The sequence below is a fragment of the Ixodes scapularis genome, unplaced genomic scaffold, assembly GCF_016920785.2.
Source record: "Ixodes scapularis isolate PalLabHiFi unplaced genomic scaffold, ASM1692078v2 PGA_scaffold0__279_contigs__length_252992795, whole genome shotgun sequence".
NCBI classification, from domain to species: domain Eukaryota; kingdom Metazoa; phylum Arthropoda; class Arachnida; order Ixodida; family Ixodidae; genus Ixodes; species Ixodes scapularis.
In genome coordinates, this window is record NW_024609835.1 from 1,664,063 (window position 1) to 1,689,569 (window position 25,507).

At 46.2% G+C, this 25,507-nt stretch overlaps 1 protein-coding gene across 1 annotated transcript in view; it reads right to left on the minus strand.

Moving 5' to 3' along the window:
• Positions 1-25,507, minus strand: part of LOC8036413 (nephrin) — a 241,238-nt gene that overhangs the window by 65,322 nt on the left and 150,409 nt on the right. Inside the window, exon 8 of the mRNA XM_042289072.1 lies at positions 4,900-5,190. Within this exon, the coding sequence (XP_042145006.1) occupies positions 4,900-5,190 (291 nt within the window). The remainder of the gene's footprint in view (positions 1-4,899; positions 5,191-25,507) is intronic.

Consider the following 25,507-nt stretch of genomic DNA (forward strand, 5'->3'; position numbering starts at 1 on the left):
GTCTGAAAACGCAGCAGCCAAATTAGCGATATTTATCTGGGACCATTTCTTTGCTAGTTTGTACTTGGGACCATTAGCTCCGGGACCATTTGTTTCGGGTCCATTTATTCCGGGATCATTTATTCCGGGACCATTTCTTCCGTTTCCCCTAACGATACCGTAACGCACAGGCCTTTTCTTGTAGGGGGTACTGACTAAGCTCGACCGCCAACACACCGTCATGCGCGTTAATGAACACAAGAAGAGCCAGCTGACATTCTCCCGATGCCCAGAGTATTCCTTCACATCGCCCATCGGGCTGTTACTCTTTTTGTCTTTCCCCTTTTTTTTGGCGCTTGCAAGCACCATTTTCCGAATGGCCGTTTTAAGAACTTTTGGCACGGGCAAGTGCTTCAACTGCGTGTTCGATGGCGGAATTCTTTTAAGCGGGGAGCCCGCGCTCGCTCGTGCTCCGCTCACGCGCAGCTCAGATACCAAAACCTGCCGGAGCGGCGATTTCTGGAAACAGCGGCATAGGAAGGCCGAATAGACCGAGTCACTAAGCGTTCCACGCATGCGTGACGCCGCCATAACAGCACTTCACAGGAGGCAGGTATAAGGCAGGTGGCATAGTGCACGAGACAGCTCGCGCCGTCGCGTGCCCGACTCGCGAAGGCCCGCAGGGGAGTTCTCGCGCGTGCACAAACACTACAGTTCTCACGATACGTGGCGACAGCAGTGGCGTAGAAAAACTGGCTGGTGAGATCGGTCGATTTAAAAACAACGACGGACGCTTCTTGACGACACGGTGCATAAGAGAACAGGCTGTTTTTATCGCAAATTCGAATTTTACATTTGTAAACACTCCTCAGGCAACCGTGGAGCGAGCCCCGAAAGAAAGCGGGACCATTTTAATAGTGGATTGTTGTCTATTCAGACACTAATCAGAAAAAAAAAAACGGATTTATGAAGCAAACGATACGAGACCATAATAACAAACTCTCCACGTCAAGGTGTTTATCACCAAAAACAAGTACAAATAAAAAAATAAATAAAAAAGAAAACAATACGGGGAGAGGATTGCGATCTTTTTCACCTTGGCCTCGCTCCGCTTGAGCATAACGGTGGGGTACGTTTAGGGATATGTAAGTGTGATAGTAATTTAGCGCAATTTATCTGCCAGTAATTTGCTTCTTTAGTAAGGTGCAGAAGTGCCCATTTCAGCGCTCTGTTTCCGCATCCAATGCGGTGAAAAAGTTGCCTGCCTCTTGCGCAGGGGTTGCAGTGACGTCGGACCGACTTCGACCTCTGATTAGCTTCGATTGAAAGTATAGTGGGTAGACCCTAATGGGGCTAGATGCTTCGAGGTCTGCGCTCTATTTGTTTCCATCAGCCAATAGGAGCCTGGCGTTATGACGTCATCGCAAACCCTATGCAAGAAGCAGACCAGCTTGCGCTCAACATTGGTTCCGTTTTCTACTTGAATACGAACAAAATCTTCAAAATTCAGAATCACAAACGCAGTAAGCGCGAGGCGAAGAAGGTGTTAAAGACAAAGGGAAATGTGAGGAAAACATCCGCTGATGTATGGCTGCAGAAGTTACCAAGCAAAAGAAACAGGGTGATTTTTTAAAGGCTTTAGAGATTTGTTAAAAAAAAAAAAAAGCCGTGAAAGTTACTTTTATGCGGTTTGTGCAGGTGAGTTATACGGCCAGGAGGACATTATGTGGGTGGCTAATCTTTGTGATAAGTCGGTTAATTAATTAAAGTTCGTTAATCAACTTTTTAATTAGTAAAATAGACATATAGGTTCAATTAGAAACTTGCTGAACGTCATTAAAATACCAAGTAGCAAATCAGCTTTTAAGCAGGTTGACCTCTTCGTGACTGTAAATAAACAACTATTTTCTCTCTCATTAAAAACCACTAAATCAACTCTTTTTAGAAGGACTTGAAACTCGTGGGAAACATTAGGGGCGCGCCAAACTTACCCCTCGTGAAGCAGGCGCAAAGCTAGCAGTGGCGGAATGCGTATGATTAGATTATCATCCGCGTTCCGCCACTGCTAGCTTGGTGTAGAGGAGGCTATGACTCTACTCGAGCACACTTGCACCCAGGGGCGAATGTAGGGGTCAGGCTCTGGGGAGGGGTGTGCATCTGCAGAGTGATCTCACGTCACGGGTGAAGTGATCGATTTTGTGGACAAAATATTGGCCATTTCACCAGAAACCGAACATTTCATTAAAAATGTTCTCATAGAAAAAAGAAAACACGTTGTTTTTGGTGCAGAGGGGGCTCGGGGGATTAAAAACGCCCCCGCCCGCAGTTAGGTTGCCGCACGTGCAGAAAGAGTCCCCACAAGGCGACATCGACGTCTCAAGGCCCATACGCACATTCGCGTTTGAGCGCGGTGCGTTCCGTAGCGGCAAGCGGACGCGTTGCGTTGCGAAGACCGCTTGCGCCAAACTTGTACGCACAGTTGCGGTTGACTGCGTGTCGACACGCAGTCAACCGCAGTAAAGAGCCAATAAGAACGCGCTATCGTCGCTAGTGGCTCACCAATAGTAAGCGAAATCCAAGGCAACGTGGCGGCGCACAGCGACAGCGTCGAAGTGTTCGATCTTGGGACAATCTCGCCGGCTTCCCCGACGTTTTGGAGCGCTTGAACCATCGCAGCTTTGGAAAATACAGTCCCCACCGCTCCCCAAAACGAAAAAGCAAGCACTGCGACCGGCGAACTGGATGCGTCTCGCCGAGTCCGCCGGGTGGGGCGAGCCAGTGTTGTACACGTTCCTCAAAAAAAGGAACGAAAGGTCGTTCCTCGTTCCTTCTGATTTTTGGAACGCGTTCCCGTTACAAGTTCCATCTGTGAGAAAGGAACTCGTTCCCGTTACAGTTAAAAAAATGGAACGTATCGTTACATATACGTTACATTCGCATTTTTCTGATCACCATAATTAGTTAGATCAAGGAAAATTTTTCTTTTAAAATTTATCCCATTAAATGGCAGCATACGAATTTGAATGCAGTGATGGCAAAGCAACAGGAGAAGAAGACACACGCCAGCAGGGTTCTTTTTGTTGGAATATTAACCTTTTAAAATCTCAGCGTTTTACCATATTCCTGTTTGGAATGGGCGATTCAGACGAGCCAAATGTACTCTTACCCCATATTGAACGAGCTTTTTACAACAACCTCACACGTTTGAATCTAACAAAGACCCTTGTTCGAACTTGAGAACGGTTGCTTCTTGATGTTGGTGTCCGCAAGACGAGCAAGTAAAGAAGAGGGTACGACTTTTGAAGGTCAGTCTTGAAAAATACAAGTCCTTCTCCGTGAAGTGTAGATTCGTTGTTCTGTTTGAAGGTGGGGGACAAGGGGAGAAGTAAAGATTAATTTTTTGTATCATTTAAGTGACCAATATTTAGGATACAAGGGTGCGTTCCATGTCAAGTAACCTGTCCTTTTGCTGTCACTGTAGGCCTGTTTGTGGAAGTTCAGTGATAGCTGTAGTCGGCCTTAGATTTCTGGGTGTATGAGTATTCGTGGAAGAAAAGAAAGTGGCTAAGTTTGAAACGTCCCTCTTTCTGTGTCTTTTCCTTCGACTAAACGTTTTGCGTTTCGTACCGCACTCTCGGGCACCGCAAAAATAATAAATGTCCACTAGCTCTCCTGCACCCGACTGTTACCAAGCGAGGACTACACAAAATAAACCCCAAGTAACCAAAAATTTAACGAGACCCTGCCCTTTGTAAAGATAAGGTTTTATATTCTTAGAATTTTCCTTTTAGAAATAAAATACAAATTACCCCATTGGACGAAAAAAAGGAACGCCGTTCCTCTTTCCGTTCCAGTAAAAATGTAACGCGTTCCCGTTCCAGTTCCAGCGATGCAAAATGGAACGGTGGCGTTCCTCCGTTCCTCCTAAGGAACGCGTTCCAGGAACGCCGTTCCTTGGAACGCCGTTCCGTACAACACTGGGGCGAGCGAACACGTCACCCCCTCTCCTCTTTCAGCTTCTGATTGGCGGAACGCACCGCAACGCTTCGGAAAGTTGAGCGAGCTTCTACTCGCTTGCGTCGCGCTACCGAGCGTTGCGGGAAGGCGCGCGTCGCTCCGCAAGCGACCGCGCCTGGCCGCAAGGACTCTGCAACGCACTCAAACGCGTTCAACGCGAATGTGCGTATGGCCCTTTAAAGGGGCACTGACACATCAAAATCATATTTTTTTTTATTATCCGAAACGATTGAAAACGATGCCGGGACATTACCCTCAAACTTTGAAATTTGGGAACTCAGTATTTGTGAAATAAAAAAACAATTTCCAAATGCCGAATTCGAAGTTCCCGTGCGATCGGCGCCGGTGCCTTGACGTGAAATATTGCGGAGTCCTGAGAGTCCACTTTCTTTCACCACTCCCTGCTGTTGCCATGGAGACCCAAAGCGAGGAGGAAAGGAGCGAGCGCCGGCGTTGCCGCGGATCGGTTTTGAGCGGTGTCGTCTCTTTTCCGTTGGAGGATACAAATCCAGGAGACGGCACCATAACGAAGTCCCGATTTTTGGTATTTGAAAACGAAGGGCCGTAGTGCGTTCGCAATTGCGTTAAAAAACATGTTTTAGGATTGCCGTTATTAAATGTTATAAAGATGTCGCCTACAAAGCTTCTAAGTTTCATGATTCTTGACGTCACGAATCAAAAGAAGCGAGGAGGCGAGAGGCGGGAGAATCAAACGCCAAAAATAAAAAGGCGCGCGCGCGCGCGGGAAATTGTTTTTTCGCGATGGGCTTTTTTTTTTTTTGCGTGTCTATGACTGCAACTTGCATCGTTTTCGACAATAAAAAGAAATACGACCTTTGGGGTGTCAGTTTAACGAAATGGTGAGATGGGTCCCTAGCGGCAAGAGACGCGAGCTCCGCTCACCGGCGGCCTGGATGCTGAAGACGCAGGGCTTGAGCTGCAAGCCCACGCTGTTCTTGCCCCAGCAGAGGAGGGAGCCGTAGTCGGCGCGGCTGCGCGGGATGTAGGAGGCGACGCTGCGCAGGCCCACGTCCAGGGACATGGCGGCCAGGTGCCGTTCCTCGAAGGAGTTGTTGAAGCGCCACTGGAAGACCACGTCGGCCGGGTCCGCGTCCAGTTCGCACGACACCTTGGCCGTCTCGTCCCTGGCCACGCCGTACGCCTGCTTCTGGCCCCCGCGGCACACCGGAGCGTCTGCAAGGCCCGAGACGCGCGTCGGAACGCTCAGCATTTCATGATTGCAGCCAACTGAAGGTTGCGGCATGAGCAGATAAGGACGTCGAAGGACCAATCACGAAGGGCGAAGATAATAGGTCAAGCGCCGTGTTTCTCAAGCTATCAGCAAATAGGAACGAAACCCGTTGGAAACTTGAGATCGCAACCGCAAAAGCCCGAATTGAAGAGTGCCGCCTTTTATTTGCTCGTGAATCTTTTTGTTAATCGCTGGAAGTATATCCGGCATCGGCCTGTCATTACACCCGTACGCAGTTTTTTTTATTACTTCATTTATGCGCAGAAATGCAGAGGTTTCAGTTTTCATTGATCGTACGAATTCACCTACAAGAGAAATTATAAACCAGAACATAGTTCTTCTTGTGAAATTAATTCGAAATATTACGCATATTTTTACCCCCAAATTTTTTTTAAAATTATTTCCAACCATAGAGTGACAATATAGAAGTTTCTGTTTTTGTGGAACACGCTTTATTTTCCGAATTAGGCGGGTCAGCGGAGGCGAGAGCGGGCCGAGATTGGACTTGAGTGCCGCGTTAGCGTTCGGCCGAGACTCGTGTCCAATCGGCGAGGACCCGAGTCCGGTCGAACGCTGACTCAGCACTCGGGCCCAATCTCGGCCCGCTCTGACCTCCGCTGGCTTTCGTACAAATTACCGTACTGCGGCTTTGCTATCTGCGGGCTGTCGCGACTCGATGGTCATTCAGCTTCAGCGGCACACAGTTGCCCACCACAAAATTTGCCACAATTTGAAATGTTTTAGAGCGCAGCTCTTAGGGGCCCGTTCCCGGCTTGAGCGGCGTCGCCGTCGCCGTCGCCGTCGCCGTCGGCGTAACCAAGGTCATCCCAAGGTCACGTGACCCCCAAGGTCACGTGACCCCCAAGGTCACGTGACCCCCAAGGTCACGTGACCCCTCCAGGTCACGTGACCCCTCCCAAGGTCATCTCAAGGTCACGTGACCCCACGTGACTCCCAAGGTCACGTGACCCCTCGAGGTCACGTGACCCCTCCCAAGGTCATCTCAAGGTCACGTGACCCCAAGACCCCACGTGACCCTTTGAAGGTCACGTGACCCCCGTCACGTGACCCCTCTGAGGTCACGTGACCCCCGAGGTCACGTGGTCTCCTCCCCAAGGTCACGTGACCCCCAAGGTCACGTGACCCCTCCCAAGGTCATCTCAAGGACACGTGACCCCAAGGTGACCCCCACGTGACCCCCAGGTCACGTGAACGTGACCCCTCTGAGGTCACGTGACCCCCCGAGGTCACGTGACCCCCCTCCCCGAAGTCACGTGACACCCCCCCCCCCCCCCGAGGTCACGTGACCGCCCCCCCGGAGCATATTAAAGAATGAGGGGAGGAGGAGGGGTCTACCCTCCCCTCAGTACCCTTCACTCCTCCTCCTCAAGAGCTGCGCTCCAATTCGGCGTTACAGGGATTTGTAAACGGCTTTCACTTTTTTTTAGTATATATATATATATATATATATATATCACATTAGGATGATGCTGTCGGCAGCATAGAGGGCAGGACAGGCCACGACAGAACATGGAATGTTTATGAAGGCCAAGCTGGCCCATGGGGCCTGGCGCGAGATGGTCGTCATCTTCATCTTCCTAACAAAATATATATGCAAAAAAAAAAGAAACCTGCGGACGTAGAGAATTTTGTTTTCCCCGAAAGAAAGAGCTTCAGATGCTCTCTCTTTTATGTTCTTGCCCAGGGCCCAGCGAAACCTAAGCCGGCCCGGACCCAGCGGTGGCCTAAGACTTCGAATTTCAGCCAGCTAATGTTAAGAAGGAGCCGTGGTTCAGCAATAGTCATCTAGAATACGCCTTTTTTTGTTATCTTTGTTTCGGATGTCGAAGGAGCTGGTCGTCAGGTTTATCCGTCTGGGAGCGAACACGTGGCACGTACAAGAAGCTCTTTCCCCTGAGACCCGTTTGTTGAGCTCCGTTACGCTGATTGTCGGGAAGGACGCGGGGCCCCGCCGATAATCCCCGGCAAGCTGGAGCCCGACAAGCGGCTTACGCTCGCGACAGGAGCTTATGTTCAGCGCGCCTCGGAGAGTTCACGCCCCTATCCAGGTGGCCTCCGGCAATGTTCCCGGCCGAGCACCGACAATATGGAATAGCACTTAACAGTACCAGCAACTGGAGTTCCCATAGTGCCCAGGTACCGAAGTATCGGCAAATACGTTGAGAATATCATTCGACACTACACACAGCGAAAGGAACTAACTTTTAATAAAAAAACAAAAAACAAAGGAGGTATGTTTGTCTTAATAAAAATTAAAAACTCGATCCTCAAAAAAAAAAAAAAAAAAATGAAAATAAGACTAGCACAGGAAATTGTGACGTAAGAGTGCTTGTGCGTTGTGTCTCTCTTTTTTGTGTTTTACCCGGCCTCACTTTTTTTATTTTTGAATCGCGAAGACAGTTTGGAAATTGGCAATACTTTGCAAGCTTTGTTATTTGCGCTTTCTCTGGTAAGTTGAAACGAGGCGGCGCCAGTATGCAAAAAAGCCCCAACCACTTTTTATGATCTAGATTCTATGAGCCATAAACAAGCTGCGTTTATTTTATGTTGTATGGAAATGCCAATTTTCGTTAATTTTAAAATTCTTAATTAAAAAAAAAAACAACTACGTCGTCGTTTTAGTTTTATCTAGATGTCTCTCTGTACCGGTGTTTTTTTGTTTTGTTTCTGTTTCTTTGTGGCTTATAAATGCGCGGGTCTACTTTCTCGTGTCTTCGTGAAAAGAAGAAGCGAGGTCGCTCCGATAAAATTGTCTTTTGACTTTCTCAAGAGCCGAGAGCAACCCAAAAAACTAAGAGAAAAAGAGAGAGCCCGTCAATACGAGCATTTGTTTTGATTATTAAGATCTACAATGACTTTTCTAAACTGTGTCACTGGAATATTGTCACGAATGACAAGTGATGAGGCGATAATAACTGAAGAAACTAAATGTTTAATGGGGTGAACTTGTGCCCAAAAATAAAAGGAAAAAGAGAGATAACAACAAGAGCGTCGCGGGCGTCGAAGGCGGCGAAGCATCAGGATCGAACGCTGAGGCGAAACTGGCCTGGGCTCACCACGCGAAATCCCTTCTGGAATAATCGGCGAAGAAAGTTCGACGCGTAGAACATTCGGACCTCGAACACGCAACAGGATTCGCGAATTTTCCAGGACACTAAACTGCAGGAATAAACAAAAGACACGTCGCTCCCAGGAATCCAACCCTGGCTTTTCGCGTGGGAGGCAGGCGCGATAACCGTTAGGCCACGCGCGCGATGCCTACTTGGCCAGCTGCGCGCGCAGCAATATGACACTCGGATAGAGGAAGTAATAGTAATAATAATAGCTTATTCACAGATCTGCATCAAGGTACAAAAAAAAAAAAAAAAAAACGCTCTCACAAAAGCACTTTCGTGCTTGTTCGTGAGGACAGGCAGTCCACTGAAACTATAGTTTTACGCAGGTACTCAATTTTTACAATCCTACAAGCATTTGCTTCAAACGTCTATTCAGTGTTGAAGCACAAAGGAAACAAAACAGAGACAAAATATATTCGTTACAATTTAGACATCACGTCTACAGTACTAAGGAAATAGCATGTGCCAAATACTCACAAACAAGAAAAGAGCAGTCATGATTCCCAGAAACGACAAAAGTGAGTATAAGGTATCGCAAAGGAAAAATGCACAAAGGCAACCAAAAAACCAACAGGTTTCGTCAAGGAATTTGGTGGAAATATACAAGCAATTGTAATATTGTACACAGGGAATTGGAAAACGTACGCATGAAGATTAAACCTCCATGTTAATCTTGTACTGGGCAAAAATACGCCGTAGAAAAAAAATGAGTTCACGAGAACGACTTGTTAACCTTCAGTTTCGTGTATACACCATTTCCTCATTTCCTTTTTTACAAACTTTAAGGAGTGAAGAGTGTATACATTTTCAGGAAGTTGGTTGAAATATCTGGACACATAAAATTCACGGTGCCTAGTTCCATAGTTAGTATATATTTTTGGTATCTGAAACTTTTCCGTTTTTCTCAGTGGCCTTTGTTTGATAGTATTTATTTTGAACTCGGATCTAAAGTGATGATTCGTTGGAATGACAAATTTTCGCAGTTTATTTACTGTCAATAGGTCAAGCTCTGACAGCTGATCTTCACACACCATATTTTCAAGTGTGGGTTCATACGCGATGTTCCGCACCATCGTTTTCATTAAGTGGCGTTTCTTTGAAAAGTCTCTAGTTCTGATGCCCGAAACAGAACAAAAAGGGCCAGATTTTACAAATAAGTTTTCAACAAAACTAAACGAAGAAAGCAGTCAACAAATAGAGATGCCTTCATTCACATGAGCTATCACTTAAGCCAGTACAAAGCGCAAAAACAACAACAACAACAACAACAAAACAACAGTGGTTTATCGAACCACGTTTGATTCCGAGTACGAGCCATTTGGGCCATTAGCCAACCCGCTAAGAGGCGCCGAAGAAATCACAAACAACCAGAGGATTTCCACGATGACCGAAGATAATTGAGAAATATGTCGTCGGTGTTTGTTAGTGAAAAAAACGTACCTAGAAAATTTGTAAAACTTCAAGAAGTCTGCGCGCAACGCCCCAACAATCCCTACTCAAGTTCAGGCTCAATGTAGTCCAGTCATGGGCACATTACTGGTAACATGTAAAAGTGTAACAGTTACAGTTACTGAGGGGAAAAGTAACCGTGCTGCAGTTACAAAATTGACAGAGTAACTTGTTGCAATTACTTCTCTAAAATAACGCCATTACTTCGTCGTTACTTTACGGAGAATATTTGAAAACATTCAAAAGGAACCTTCCGTAATACGCCTTTAAATTAGCATAAATATTTCATAAGACATTGTATTATTCACGGTCATGAATCCGATTCTTTGAGAAACCAAGATTTTTCGAATAAACATTACTAACGTGCTTGGTTGTTCTTATTTCAATTTTTACCATTAATAGCTCCCTGAACAAGATCATAATTTAAGACAGTATTGGGGCCCGTAAACGCACTATATGCTTAAGCGTTTATAGTTTTTTTTTCGGCAAAATTACAGGCGACTTTAGTTTTTAAACATTTTAAGCTAGCAGATGCCTGCTGATGATCCACAAAGAACTTTAGAATAAGCGCGACCACCATAATGTATACATGAATACAAGAGGACGCGTCTAGTTCTGGGTTATATCTAATTACGGTGCGAGTTTACAAACGATCAATTCTAATTTTGGATTTCTTTAGTGAAGCGAAATGAACGGAAACAATAAAAATCGTGCAAATATGAACTTAATAATAATATAGGTTGTACCTCGCAATCAGCCTCGTAGATGTTCTCTTACGCACTCCAATTCACTCGTCGATCGAATTGTTTTCTACCGCGTGCGCAGAATCTTTCATGAAACGCAAAGCTTCACTTGAAAACTTGGAGAGCAATGTTGCGGCAACATTCGTCCGTCAAGCTCGCCAAACACGGCAGCGGTACAAAAGAAGCACTGATAGAGGCACAAACAGACACTGCGCGTAGAATACTAAACGGCTGTTGCAATCTTTTATCTGCCACATAACAAGATAGGACACGTTTGCGCTCCTCTATCTCACCACAAGACTAGAAGAGACCACCCGGAAAGCCCACAACGTGGATATGTATCGATCAACTGGTGCCAAGTGCTCCTGGTCCCGGCTAAGGGCGGTCTTTCAATTTAAAAAAAAAGAACACAAACAAGCAGATTGACGCAGACGCTTCGAGCGAATACTCTTTCTCAAGTAGAAGCAGAGTAATGCGGGGCAACTGGGCGACGAGAGGCAAGGCCGGTAGTTGTAAAAAAACTGAAGGGGGAACAAATGGTCCCAAAGTCGAGACCCCAAAAGAGTGCATCTGAGAGTTGGACGATTCAAATTAGAGGGGAAGGAAACGGATGCTTTGGGGCAAAAAGACGAGGTTCGGAAAATCGGTTGCGCCGTAAGCCTCCGGGCGTTTGGGGCGGCAATCATCTAAAACTGTATTTGACGAAAAGCACTCGCTCCCTCCGCCGGGCGAAGAAAAGAGAAACGCTGTAGAGATGCCGCGCTTTGTTACATCTGCGTGCGCTCTGGGCGATGTACCATACCCGGCGGGTACGGATACAATCCTTCCAGTTGATGGGATCAGCTTGACTAAGCAGGGTAACCCAAATTTTATTTTGTTTTTATTTGTTTCCTTCGTGCTCCCGGCGGTTTCTGCAGCAATTTTTGCTGTGCCCTTCCTGTATCAGGATTTGGGACTTTCACGAGTTGCGAGACGATTTGGTGGTCGGGTTCGCAACATGTAGTAACCCAGAGACAGGTACAAGTTATTTTCACTGTAAGCTGTATCGAGCTACAGCAACAAGCTGCTGAAAAAAGTAATTAGTTACCGGTAATGCTTTACTAGACTGATGCAGTCTTCCGGTCTAGAGGTTACAGACCAGTTATGAGAAGTATTCACGTGGGCACCCTCTGCGCGCACAATCGGTCCAACAACGCCATGCCCAAAGGCCCCGTGAGCTGGAATGGGCACGGGCGGTACCTTCAGTTTATACGCACTCGAATTCACTGCCATAACTGATATGCTTTCCATCTATGATAGGGGCAGGTCAACGCCGCTGGGACGCGATACTCCCAGTTGTCACATACGCGTACAGTTCACAATACACATGGCTACTTACCATTTTTTCTTCTATAAAACCGTTCGCCCGCATCACCTCTGAGCGCACTTTTTCTCGCACGGAAAACGACGTCCAGCTTTTGCCCAGTGTCGCCGAAATGGTGTGTCAAGCACAGGAAGTGCACCAGTTTATTTGGCAGCGTACTCGTGCGTCACAACAAAGACAATCCCCAAGATACAACGCCACTCGTCGCACTTGTTCAACTGGCGATTTGGTTTGGATGCGGGTTCCAGCTGGACAACAAGGCCAAGCAACCAAGCTGCCTCATCGGTATCTGGGCCCCTACAGAATCGTCTCCCGAATCTCCGACGTCACCTAGAAAGTCGAACTTTTCAAGCCCCTGTTCGACCGCCGCCGAACGTCAACAGACATTGTTCACGTCACTCGCATGAGGCCATAGCACCCACCCTTCACACCATTGCACCATCGTTCCTTCCTCTCCAATTACCAAACTCTTCGGTCGAAAAAACGAATTGGGTTGTGTGTACGTTTATGAAGTCTAGAACTTGGTCTGCCTCAACGGGCGACGAGTTTCCCAGCTGTAGATGAGAAATTTAGCCAGTGCAGTACAACCGTTAGCCTGGGGTTTTTAACGTGCCCACGCAGTAGTGGTACACGAGCGCACGCCGGTACGATGCTCATCCCGATCGAAACGAGCAGGGGCGGGGATTGAGCCCAGGATCCCTGGGCTCTGCAGAGCGAGCTTCCGCTCCACGTGCTCCGAGCTGGTGTGCGCTACGCCACTCGGCCACCGATCCCCTTCTTCGGTCGAGACGACCTCCACTTCCCCCGGGGATAATGCCACGAGGAAGAAAAAGACGGGCTGTCGCAGGTACCGTTGCAGCGTCATCTTTCACGTGCCTGCGGCGACCAGTTCGAATTAAAACCCCGCCGTTGAACAGACGTTTCGTCTCCCAATCTTCGTAACAATACAGACGATTCAACTGGAGCCCTCATCAAGTTTATCTCATTACTCATCTTGAGTCAGTTAAAAATCGTGTGACCAAATTTATTCTTTACTATTATTACCGATTAACTAGTGTCTCTGCTCTGAAACGCCGGCTGGATATTAGAACTTTGAAGTCGCTCCGTAAGATATCGTGCTTGAACCTATTTCATAAAATGTTCTATTACAATCTAATGCTTTGTATTTCACTCCTACTTCCTCCTAGAAGAGCACCGTCACGACTAAACTACTCATGTCTCATATCTCGGATCAACGGCCGCACGCACTACTTTAACCGATATTTTTTTCCACAGACCATCACAGAATGGAATGACCTGCCATCTGACATCATAGCCATAGTTGACCATGTCTTGTTCCGCAAATGCTTTATTACTTTTTTTCACTAGTGTATTTCTCTACCTGTTTTATTTCACACACAATTGTTCTAGCACTGTTTATATTACTTACCAGCACTGTAGCTGTCAGCCACCTATCTATTCATGCGTTGATCTTTTGCATTTGTTCATGTATACCTCTCCCCCTTAAGTGATGCCCCTAATGGCGCCTTTAACGGTACAATAAATGAATGAATGAACCAACCGAGGCTGAACAATGTTACGCACTCGGAAGCAGCAGCCCTGAACCAAAGACACTCAACTCGTATTGTAAGCAATCTTTCCCGATACCAAGGTGAGGTCTCTGCCATGTGGAAAGTCTCTTGATCCATGCCCTGCTAAAGTCAAGTAAATAATCTCTCGACGAAAATAAACCTTGGAGAAGGCGAACAAGGAAGACAAAAGACAAACATAAATTTCCAGACACAGATAGGTGACTAGTGCGCGACCGAAAAAATTCGCCTGGTTCTGGTATCGAACCAGGGACCTCTCGATTTCGTCATTTTCATCATTCTTGTCCAGCTCGCTTGCACATTGCATTAATTGCATTTCTATCATCTCCCGAACTCGCTTTTTATTGTATTTGCAGGTGCATAGCTGATAACACGAATGATCATGGCACGAATTTGACATTATTTGGTCATCATGGCTTATTACTAGGGCTCCGTGTTTTCGGAGTTTATTTTCCGTCCAATTCGGAGGGTGTTTTTCGGAGTTTATTTTTTGCCGAAGATTCGGAGTTTATAATTTTTGATTCCCAATTCTCCGAAATTTAAAGTTTAATTTCGCTGTGTTTTCTATTAAAAATAAATAAATAAATAAATAATAACCGAATGTAAACGTATGCCAGATAAAAAATAAAACGCGCTTGTATCAATTGAAATATCTTCAGTTGAACTTGGCTTTGGTGCCATTGCCATTGGCATTACTAATTTATCCACGACAAAAGTCACACAAAAGTGGCGCTTCGATAAACGCCGATACCTTAAAATCAATAAACTCCCGGAGGTAGTCGATAGGAAGCTCGTAGTCATCCCATCCTATTCCATCGATCTAGCCCGCGGCTGCGCGAGGTGGAGCGGTTAAGGAGGTGATAGAGACTTTGAACTGCCCCTCTTCCCAATCTTATACAATTCCTATGGTCCATAGCTTTCACTGTTTCTAAAACATACCCTGCCCTTTATCTAAATCACCAATCGCAGGGTCCAAACTAGACCCGTGACCCGAATGTACAACGAACGACCTGTTGCCCTGAATCAACCTTGGAGACAAGCGGCAATAGCCCTTCTGACAACGGTCCGAGATTTGAAAGATAATTATGGTGGAATCTCCCCGGGACCATTGGCTTTGTGCTGATCAAACTGTAAAAAAAAAAAAAAAATGTTTACTTTTTATTTTTGCCCGGGGGGGGGGGGGGGGGGAGGGGGGGGGGGGGGGCGTTGACACATAAATATGCGGAGTTTATCGGATAAATCCGAATTGGCCGAAATTTTACCGGCGGGTGTTTTTCGGAGTTTTTCGGATTTATCCGAAAACACGGAGCCTTACTTATTACCAAATGATGCTTCTGCCGTTTTCAGTGATGTGATTGGTCGTAGTCATGTTGGAGCAGCTATTGGAGCAGCCAAAAGTTTAGTTTGAAGAAGCAAAAGGAGCTTTTAGAACACAACCGCACACTTCATTTTCATTTATGTCACAGAATATTTTAGGGGGAGAGACGGAAAATATTAGGAGGAAAACAAACACCAGCTGTTTCTTTGCTTGTGGAAGCACCAGACACGGTAACAAAAAGACGAGTGATGAAGGACAGCGCTAACTGCCGTGAATGATTATTTAAGTGCGAAATATCCCACTGAACAAATGATAAAATGCAATCATTTTGAGTACCTAGATTTATGTGTCCTTCATGTTCTAGGGGGGCTCGTAACAGAACTGCAATTCTTAATTCAGATTAAAACAAAGCACAAAAAATAAACTCTAAAGGAGTACCTTTCCCCTTAGCACGCGGGTGCGCTGCGGCGAAGCAAGACAGGCAACATCGCGACGTATAGTTTGCGATTGTCGCTTCACTGCAGTACGCCATGTTGCGGTGAGAAGCGCACTCAACAAAGCTAACTGACCCACCAGAAGAGACCACGAAACGTATTCCGAAACTTCCGAGTACCGTCAGTGTTTGGTGCGAAATCAAATCGAAAAGTACGTTATTTGAGGCGATTATCGAAAGTCCTGAAAACCCGAACGAGCCTACCCTAACGATCGGGCCCGGTAGCGAGGCCTGCAGCTGTTATATTTTCAGTATTATTTAAATGAACTTAAGTTCTGGCGCAGTGGGGTTGGCGCAAATTCCTCACATTTTGGTTAAGTGTAGCAGGGTGTAGCAGGGTAACCACTTTGGCACAGTTTGGCGCAAATGGTGCAGCAATGACATCACCACGTTTTTTGCATATGGAGTGATTGATTTAATTACTTCGGTTGAACGAAGAAGATCGTAGCGTCAGATGAAGGAAGTCATTTAATTGAATATTCAGTTCCCGCATGATTCGCTAACGCTTGATGCAAAAGTTGACGCATTAGAAAATCGGCACTCAGAGAGCGACTTTATTAATAGCTCTTCAACCGCCTCTAACAAGCCTTTATCTGCTGCAACCACAGGAGGAAACACTGCCCACGGCGGGCGTTCCCCATAAGCGAGTGATGACCGGACGCATTTATGGTTCGCCTATTAGCTCTGGAATGACTTCCAGTACCAGTTAATTTACCGGCGCACGCGGACCGGACGATATATGCATCCGGACATTAAGAATGGCCAAAGCACAAGTTAGAGCTCGTCTTCAACGATCACTGGATATTATGCATAATCATTTGAATGGTTCTCCAACATGAGAAGGAGGATACGTGACTTGAGCTCGACGCCGTGGGAGTAATTACCTGCTCTAGGTAGCCGGCAGGACATTTTGATAAGTCGAGCACCATAATCCATCACCCAGGTATTACTACTGTTATTCTTGTCCAGCTCCCTTCGCTTGCACCTTTGCATTACTTGCATCATAATAATAAGCTCTAAACGCAAGCCGTTCATCCTTGTTGGTGTTAGATTGGTGGCATCTGATAAAACCCGTTTGCTCCAGTGACATTTACCAAACTCCTGGTTAGCTAACCCACATACTATCCGTTATCTCCCTCATAGAAAAAATGAAACTATGCCCGTTGATACTTTTGTAGTTCTTGGCCTTCATAGCCTCTGGTGGTCGAGATTGAGTGTACGGCATGCAGACGTCACACTCCTGCATACGAAGATTGTATATTTAGAGTGTATTTCTACTCTGAATTCCATATTCGAGACGCTTCCAGAGATGCCGGAATGGGCAAGTGTTTTTGATTAGCTTCTTGCAGCAAAGTGGCTGTAAGGGACGCCCAGAAGATTTGGGTGTTTCTTTGTTAAACCACTAACCAATGTATGTGCTACATGCCTGCATATTAAAAAAAAAAAAAAGCTCCCGGTTAGCTTAGTTGGTAGAGCGCTCCACTGGAAATGAAGAGGTCCCTGGTTCGATACCAGGACCAGGCGGATTTGTTTTCGGTGTCACCAGTCACTTTGGAGATTTTTGCATATCCTTTGTTCCTTTTGTTCTCCTTCTCTGAGGATTATTATTGTCATTCTTGTTCAGCTCGCTTGCGCCTTTGCTTTAGTTGCATTATAAGCACTCGGAGCCTTGAACTGTTCAGATCCCACGAAAAATACCAAAGTTTGCTTTTCATGTGTGGTACATCGGGGGTACAAGGGTAACATCGGCTGTATCGCTCCATAAGGTTATTTCCGAGGGCTTGTCAGGACACAGCCTGCCAGTTCCCTACGGGATGTGCTCCACTAACTTGAAGAAACATACAGAATAGACGGGCCTCACACTTTGGTGCGTGTTAGTACTCTCCCAGTCATCATAGAATTCACACACCTGGGGATGACGCCACTGACCGAGTACCAAAACGCGGCCTGACAACACTTTTAGTGTTGCCGCCATTTTAGACAAATATACAAATCGTTGTTTATGTGGGTGTGAGGGGAAGGGGAAGGGGGGATCGGCACAAGCGCAGGCGCCTTTTCCGGGAAAAACGCCCCGATCATTGCGCATAGTTTTATTCTTTGCATTCTTAGCCAAGATCGAGGCAGTCTAAGAACTTTGTGTAGTTCACCACATTAAGCTCAGCGTTGCCTCGGTATACACCAACGCATGATACAAACGAACCGGAGCGCCCCTTCGGACACGCCGTCAACGCCGCGCATGCCTGGAGGGTTGTGAGCAAGAGGCGCCGGGTCTCGCATCAACGAAACATAGGAATGTGATGTTGTCGGCGTCGGTGTGAGTTCCCGTGCTCTTATTCGGGTGGGATTGCTGATTCTACGTCTTCCCGGCAACGTCTTACTACTATTCTGGCCTGAGAGAAATTAACGAGGCTCGTTGCACCTCAAATCTTCCTGTAAACATTGTGACAAGCGGCGATTCCTTCCGCGTGAACGCCGAAGAATGGACGCAGAAGCCTGATTCGCATGACGAGACTATGCTCACTATTTTCAGTCGCGACGTTGTTCGGGCTGCGAATACGCGTAGAGGGGCTGCGATGCTCAACGTCGATGTTGAAAATCGGAAGGAGAATCGAACCAAGCGAATCAGGCATGAAGTCGGCGATAGCTACTGGTAACAATTATCAACATCTCATTGTATCTACTGCTTACTCACAGCCCATTTCCCACTTTCTTTCCCTCCCCCTTCCCTCAAAAAAAAAAAAAAAAAGAATCCAAAAACTTCAAATTTAAACGTCGTTTAAGGCCTGCACTTGCGTCTTGTCGCAACTTTCGGTCTACTGGCCACTGCCGCTTGAACGAGCAGACGACAGTTTGAGGCGAGTTTGAAGAAAGCAGACGACAGTTTGAACGAGCAGACGACAGTTTGAGGCGAGTTTGAAGAAAGCAGACGACAGTTTGAGCGACCAGACGGCCGTTTTAACGTGAAGACGCACTAAACGAGGTCCGAACTAATAAACGTTTTTCTCGCTTTTTTTTTTTTTAAAAAAAGTATAAATCTGACGATTAGAAATGTCCGTGAATTCAACGAAAAGTGCTTCTCGCACAAGCAATCGTGGTCCGACGGTGTCTGGTTTCCCTTTTCACGGCATTTATACACGTTCTCAGAAGAACCGGGCAGACAGAAAACACACGAAAAGTGACCTTCACACCTATCTTGGCACTCTTGGTGCTCCCCCAGTCGCGGCGTTTCGGTGAGAAGGCAGGGTTTAGTCTAGCTTCTTCCAAAAAAACACAGGAATGCCCATCCCGCATGGGGACTTCCGCCCACAGTCCCAGACCGGAAGTACACCCGACGCGCCACCACCGCGGCGTGACGTAAAATTTAAGTTGGTGCATGCAAAAGTAGCTTCACCGGAGGGCCAAGAAATCAACGAGAACCGGTTGATATATGAACGCGTAAAAAATTAAACGTTTAGCGATTTCTTGACCACAATGCAAAACGAGATGTGCTCCTTGAAGAACGACTTTAAGTCTCAGCCGTCCTACCAGCCAAAAATTCAAAGCCGCGGTCACACTGCTAATGTATCATACAAAAAACAGTCTGCAGGAACTGTCTGAGGTGTTGTGGAAGATCGGTGGCCGGGAGGAGGCAGAAGAAGCCGTTCGGGACGGCAGCGAGAAAAATGATGTCTGGTGGGAACACCGCATCGGCCACTGGCCGAGTTAACCCCGTATCGTCTCACAACAGCACAACCGACTATAAGGTAATCCTTCCCCGTTTTCCAACCGGCAACTGAATTCTAATCTCCGTATCGTATTCCTTAATGCCGACAGAAGCGCTAGGCTTTACTCATCACCAGACTTTCGTGATGCCCTCAGAGACGTAATAGATCTCCGAGGCGTAAAGGCAACCGGACAATACCAGATGAGTCACATTTGGATGGTCACCTGCACAAACGCGCTCGCGAAAGCGAAGCTGTGTCAGGGAAGATAACTACTCGTGAAAGGACGAAAATGTCTGGTTATAGACCCAGACACTCGCGACATCAAGACAACAATCATTTGGCTACCAGACCATCTTGAATATCGACGTGTCGCTGAGGCCCTGCAGGACTATGGAACCGTGCGGAACATGAGCCGGGAAAAATGGAGATACCCCCGCATGGAACATATGGACACTTTAAACAGAGAAGTGAACATCACACTTCACGATGACATTACGATTGAGAAGGTGCCACACCTCCTGAAGATTTTTGGATGCCAGTGACTCCTACTCCTGCCAAGACGTCCACCTCTATGCCTCAGGTGTAACAGAGTGGGGCATGTACGCCGGCATTTCAAAAACCCCCGCTGCTTTAAATGTGAACGGTACGGACACACGACTGATACTTGTGTCACAACGTATGCAACTAAGCTCCTCGAACCGTGAACCCGAGAGGCTGACGAACAAAGTGAGCTGCTTATGGATGTCACAGAGGTCCTCGACGCCTCGGGGCACACATCACCGACATCAACGATCAAAACGTTCGTGGAACAGGAGCACCCAAGAGCAGCACCTGCCATGAACGAATGCAAGGATGACCCTGGGGGCCTCTCAAAGCCACTCCCGCCGCCTGACGAAGACGGCAAGTCATCTTCATCATCAGAGTCAACGATTGTCGGCGAAGTGGTTACAGGGTGTGACGAAGAGCATAAAGGGGTGGACGCGGAACCCACAATCATTGTACCGGCCTCTGAGACGTCGAGACCATCTGATGAACCGGAAGACACTTCAACGCCCCGCCCGACCAAAAGTTCCTCTGCCGGCGAGCTCCCTTCCAAGAGGTCCGAGAAAGACGACCGCCAGCCGGCAGGGATGCGGCACAAGCCGTACTCCAAGCTACCGGGGAACCGCAAGGGTATCGAGGATAGCCACTAAAATGTGCTGATACATCCCACCCTCCCATTACATATTCTAACGCTAAATGTAAGAGGTTTAGGGTCTAGTAGGAAACAGTTTCAGCTGTTGCGTCTTTTTGAAAAAGAGGAAGTGCAAGAGAGAAAATTGTCTACAGATGAAGGCATCGCGGAAGCGTTAGAACCTTTTCCTAACGATTACGAAATCTGCGTTAGTCAAGCCAAAGGTGTCTCTGCCGGATGTTTTCCTTTTTTTTCACTAACAGCTTGAGTTATCAGTTTCCATTCTTAATGACCTGAAAGGGCGTCTTATTTCCTGCGACATTTGTGTTAGACGAATCGATTGGCGCTTTATTTGCCTGTATGCTCCGAATACCCCTAGAAAAGGCATCATTATTTGAACTTGCTTCGCCGCTTTTCATCACAAATGGAACAATACTTACAATGGGAGATTTGAACTGTGTTTGCAGTGCAGGTGACCGATCGGGTGTCAGAAACTAGGTATGACGGAAGTGCCGCTGCTCTGCGAGGCACGCTTCGAGATCATAAACTTGCCGATGTAGCTTAATGTAGCTTATAAAAAAAGGTGACTCGATACGCTACTCACATTTCAAAGAAACGTTTCACGCACGATTAGAAAGAATATATGTCTCAGGTGATATAATCGACTCAATGAGTAATTATCAAGTCAAACGAGTTTTTCTTTCTAACCATTGCCTGGTATCAGTCTGCTCTGGGCCGCATAGACTCCGAGGTGTTGATCAACAGTTGGAACACTGGAGGCTCAGCTTGAGGCTTCTAAGTGATGAGCACTTTTCAGCTAACATCTCCTTACTTTTGTCGAATAGATTGCAAAACATTGACATGCACATCTTTGCAAAATGAGATAGTTTCAAGCAAGAAGTAAAAAAACATCGCACTCGAACGCGCTACAATTGCATCATATATGAACATACAAGAGCAGCGTGACCTTTTTAAAAACTTAGTAACCCTGCACGAGCTTAAATACTTAAATCCAGGCGCGTAAAGCGACGATGTTAACATAGTAAGAGCCCAGTTTCAAAAGTATGAAACCGAAAGCTACCTCGGAGCATTAATTCGCTCGCGGAAGAAACGCTTTGTCCTCGGCGAATAACCCACGAAAAGATCGCTGGATGACGAAAGACGTAATGCACTGTCAAAGGAAATAGTAGAAATCAAGAAAGATAGATTGATACTCACCGATGCTACAGAAATAGTTGTCTTTTCACCACTTCTGGACAAATATTTTTGGAACAGTAATACCCTCAAAAGAGAAGACGGAGATCAAACAGCTACTAACACAGATGCCCACACTTGACGAGGAAGATCGCAATCTAATTGAAGTCCCCATAACTTTAAACGAAATTAAGTCCGCCATTAAATCTCTCAAAATGGAAAACTCCACAATCATACGAACTAAGCGGAGAATTTTACAAAAAATTCAAAGACAATATATCTTCAGTTTTACTGACTGTATTTGAAGAATCCTACATACAGAAAACCCTTTCCCCTTCATTTTATCGTGGACACGCGGTATTGCTGTTAAAAACAAGAGATCCTGAAAGGCTTAAAAAAATAGAAAACTACAGACCAATATCCCTCTGCAACGTAGTACATTATAAAATTTACGCCAAAGTGCTCAATGAAAGACTTCAGTGCGTAATAGAAAAGCTAGAAGGTGAGCACCAAACTCTTAAAATAGGCGGCAGAGCTATTCAAACGAACGTAGATGTTGCCCGTTTCATTCTAGAGTCTGTTTCAAACAGTAATGACGATGTAGCTCTTGTACAAATAGGCCTGGAAGTACTTGTAAAAATAGACCGCGTGAGTCATTAATTTTTATTTGCCCTTTTTGAGCGCGTAAACGTGGGATAGACACTTTGGGAAGAAATCCGACTTTGCTACATGCATAGTTCAACACGACTGAAAATCAATATCGCACTTTCCGATGAAATTAAGATAAAATCTTCCGTAAGGCTGGGCTGCCTCCTCTCTCCCCTCCTTTTTGCATTGTATTTAGAGCCCTTATGCCTTAGCACCCTGAAAGGAGACTGTATTCGTGGATACTCTGTGGCAAATGTTAAGGTAAAAGTCCTCGCATACGCAGACGATGCTGGATTTTTTTTTTTGCGTTGACAAGAACAGTGTTGAGAAAGCGCTTGATCAAACAGCGCGTTACTGCGCAATCACAGGGGCTTCAGTGAATTCATCCAAATGCAACACTTCTGGTACGGTTCCTGGGCCACAAAACCACATTTTTGTTTGCGCATATAGCGTGGAATCAGGGTCCGATCACATATATCGGAGTACCGCTCTCACAAACTCGTAGCAGCTCGACGTACTGGTCCTCCCTTGCGACCACACTGAAAAGGAAGCCTGATGCGTGGAAAGGTACAGACATTTCCCTTTTTACTAGAACAAGTCTCTAATATATTCCTCGATTCGAAGCTTATGTAAGTACGTTCTTCAAGGGCTTCATTGTGCTCGAACAGACATCCCAAAAATTTCATAGACTATTTGCCACTTTGATATGGTGCTCAAAGGGGGAACGTGTAAAAAGGGACAACCTTTTCCACCCTCTCGAACCTGGTGGTTTAGGACTATGTCCATTTTTTTTCGCCAGTTAGTGTCAAGATTATTTTTGTTTAAAAATGCCAAGCACAAGTTTCTTAGAGTCATACTCCAATCACGCCTTGCTGGGAGTTTAAGTTATCTTGTCGTTTCAATGAGCGAAACGTCGAAAATTAGGCCCTAGGGATTTTTAAGGGAAGTGGTCGATACCTTTAATTTTTTGAAAACACGGTTTTCAATGGAATATTTGTTTAGCGTGTCAAGGAAGACACTGTCGGGAAATATTACGGAAAGCTTGTTTTCTATACTATTTCATCGTGCCCGTTTCACGCTAGAACCCATCAATGCTGTTTCCAAAAGAGTCAAGAAAATGGGCGTGCCTCCCGCAACCAAGACGTTCTTCTTCACATTGCGTACGTGAACCTTACCAGTGAAAACGTACCTCCAGAAAAAAGGAATATTTGTGCCATGGACTGTTAATTGCAGACTCTGTAGCAAGCCAGAAACCATAGAGCACTGTTTTATTTATTGCAACGACGCGTTTTTATTTCGGGATGTTCTGCAACGCACGCTAAAAAAAGATCTAATTCTTAAGGACTGCAGTCTCCGCTTTCTCCCTTTCGCTGAGAACGAAACCGTCCCGTACGACATGTTCGCTTTGTTTGGACTTCATAGTCTATGGAAATGTCGCATGATCGATCGACATGCAGAAAAACCCCGTACGACGAAATCGCTTTTTCTGGAACAGGTACCGCAAGTGAGGAGCGTATACACTTCACCTCTCAGTTAACCAGAGTGGTTGGACTTGTTCGATGTCCCCCCCATGTCTGCGTCTCCCAGATTTCTCGAAAGCTCTGTCGGCGATACATTCTTTTGCAACCATTCTATTACACTTGTAAATGAGATTTCTGTATCTGAATTTATCCCACCTACTGGCCACACGTACAAGATGCCAAATATAGGGTGTGTGGGCAACATTGGTATGCATATATAGCGGGAAAGTGAATGTTTCATAACTGTATATACCCATAACTATAAACATGTTATGTCACTTATACAAAATTCATGCGTTAAAGAAAAAGAAAGAAGGGGATTGGTGGTTGAGTGGGCTAGCGCACACCAACTTGGAGCACGTGGAGCGAAAGCTCACGCTGCAGAACCCAGGGATCCCTAAAGGAATGATACAACAATTTTTGTACTTTGCAGAAATACCAATTAGAACAGATCCCTGACGTTAATGACCTATGAAACACCCGTTCGTTTTCACCCCACATAATATAAGCCGCACAAAAAATTAAAGAAGAACGAGCAGCGTTCACCCCTAATTTCGCAGCCAGAACAAGGGGCCACGTGATATGGAACCAATTACATGCCGCCAATGTTGATCATAGCCACGCGCTGGGGTTGGCAAAGCACAGGACGAGCGCTGAGTTTTAGACATTGTTATGGCTCGGCTATTGTCGTGATTGCAGCAACTGGACACGAGCCGCTACCCGAATGCCTGTCGAGCTATTCATTATCACGAGCCCAAATCGAGTGCCCAAGCTATGATCGGGCCCAGTCTATGAGCCGCATTCAAATATCGTCACTGGGGAGTACCGCGATCTCCCAGTTACATCATCAAGTTTCGCGAAGGAGAGATTGGATGAAAACTCTCGCTTTTGTCTTTGAAATGACACAGCAACGAAGGAGTTTCTTGGTCAGTGGCGTTGCGTGCAAGTATGATTGAGTTCCACTAGTGCCAGTGAGCTAGTGTAAAGTGAAAAACATTCTATGCGAATATCGTTGCACCACCCCTTTAAAGCCTCTTCATATTTTAAAAGTAGCGCAAGGTGCGTCGATGCAAGAGGCACGTTCAACGTGCAACACTTGGGAATTTCCTGGCAAAAGAGCGCAGCACTGAGGTAGATTTCAGACACCATGTTATTCTCAGAAGTGGCGCGCGGCATGTGTCTCGAGCATTTCGACAACAATGAATGGCGCCACGATTCCCAGAATAGAGGGGCTTTGAGGATCCTGGGTTTTATCCCCACCCTGGCCCATTTCAACCTGGATGAGCATCGTACCGGCGTGCGGTCGTGTATCACTACTGCGTGATGCACGTTAAAGATCCCAGGCTAAAGGTTGTACTGCACTGGCTACATTTCTCATCTACAGCTGGGAGACTCGTCGCCCGTTGAGGCAGACAAAGTTCTAGGCTGTATAAACATACACGCACCCCAATTTTGTTCTGAGGCGTTGCTTGTATGATTGGTCATACAGATACTGTCTTTAGATATCTTTAAAATGCAGATACGTATGAAGCCGCTTCGAACATGTTTGAAGCTTGTACGCAGACACTTCCCTCATCATGTGTGCAGCAAACAGCGTCGTCTTTCGTACGGCGCTTGAGTCGTGTGTCTATGGCTCAAGTGCTCGGGACTGTCTGCAACAATTCATCCCTGTCATCAATTTTATTTTACGTTTCTTATATTTTTGTCAATCTTCTCGCGCACGCGTCCACCTGTACGTAACAAGAGACGAGTCGCGCGGAATAACCTCTCGTCTTCTTTATGCTTTGACCACCAGGGCCAGTTTTCTCGAAGCGATGGTAAACCCATTTGGGTAAACCAGCGTCCCTGGAAAGGAAAAAGTACTCAGGTACCCTAATAAACTAATAAACGGCTGGATATAAAATAACTAATTCTTTTGTTGGGGCAG